The following is a 1242-nucleotide window of genomic DNA, read 5'->3' on the forward strand; positions in this document are numbered from 1 at the left end:
TGTCTTTTGGACAAAAGAATCCTAGTGAAAAAACCGACCAGAATGAAGAAACCATTTTACCTTTTCAACAATCACCTTATCAACTTTCCCAGATACGTCACAAGGAAGAACTCGGGCACAGTCTTGCGATGTCTGCCGTACTTCTTCCTGGTGGGGCAGCCCAAGTGCGGAACCACCGACATCTTTCAGCGAATTAATTCCCACCCCGATGTCATCCAGCCAGCTCTGAAGGGGCCGCACTGGTGGACGCGGAGGAGATATGGTAGGTGGTGGCTTGTGGTGAATTGCGGGAGGGTGTGTGGTGAACAAAAGAGGGTTGTGGTGAATTGCGGTAGTGTGGTGAAGATGAGTTGGTTGTGGTAAATTGCGGTAGGTATGTAGTGAATAAAAGTTGGTTGCATGTATGATAGGGTTTATCTACTTAATACTGGCGTTGTGATATAAAACAGAGGTTACTGAATTAAAATATTGAAGAGTGATGGAGGCAAGAGAAATAAGATTGATCCATATTTTTTAATCGACATTTCGTTTTGCATTTTCTACAGAATTACGTATTTCTGATTTAATTTGAAATATGAGTTAGTCAACTGCATTGCTGAACTATTCATTTCACGCAAGAAAAAAATATTAAACGTATTAAGTTGCAGCCTCGGGATACCCTTCTCATGGTGATGCTTTGTCGTAACTCACTTCACGCCAGCTCTCTCTCCCTCACGTAACTTCACACACCTTTGCTTTCAGGACAACCCTCCTCGGACAGGCCGGTCTCCTTCATGGAGTATTTGGCTCTCTTCAACTACGCAGCGACCAAGATTGAGGAGCAGTGGGTGCTTTCCGGCAACAGGCAGTTTCACGAGAGGATCACCGGCGATGGAAGCACGTCGACCTTGTGGGACAGCAGCCAAACCATGACCTATTTATACTCCGTGTTAGACGAGAGTGATGTGGACGAGTTGGTCATGGACTATGTGGCGAAAAGAAATGGCTCGTTGAAAATGGCGGGTAGTAATGGCGTATTAAATAATGGTTTCATTAAAGGAAGGACGAAGAGGGATCAGTTTGATTGCTGTTATGGTGGTTCTAACGATGCGGATTTTAATGCGAGAGTAGAGAAGGTGACATATAGTCAGAACTATAGTATTCAGCCTGGAGCAGTGTTGCCAATCACGGTGGCCGATGTTATACATTCGGTTATACCAAACTCAAGAATCATAGCAGTAATAAGGGAGCCGGTGTCAAGGT

The 1242-nt window shown here is 44.7% G+C and overlaps 1 protein-coding gene across 1 annotated transcript in view; it reads left to right on the forward strand.

Moving 5' to 3' along the window:
* LOC119591877 (carbohydrate sulfotransferase 15-like) overlaps nt 1-1242 on the forward strand; it is a gene marked incomplete at its 5' end in the record, with an annotated part of 29200 nt that overhangs the window by 25853 nt on the left and 2105 nt on the right. The window contains 2 exon segments of the mRNA XM_037940615.1: nt 93-262; nt 742-1240. Of these exon segments, the coding sequence (XP_037796543.1) occupies nt 93-262; nt 742-1240 (669 nt within the window).

The sequence above is a fragment of the Penaeus monodon genome, chromosome 29, assembly GCF_015228065.2.
Source record: "Penaeus monodon isolate SGIC_2016 chromosome 29, NSTDA_Pmon_1, whole genome shotgun sequence".
Classification (NCBI taxonomy): Eukaryota; Metazoa; Arthropoda; class Malacostraca; order Decapoda; family Penaeidae; genus Penaeus; species Penaeus monodon.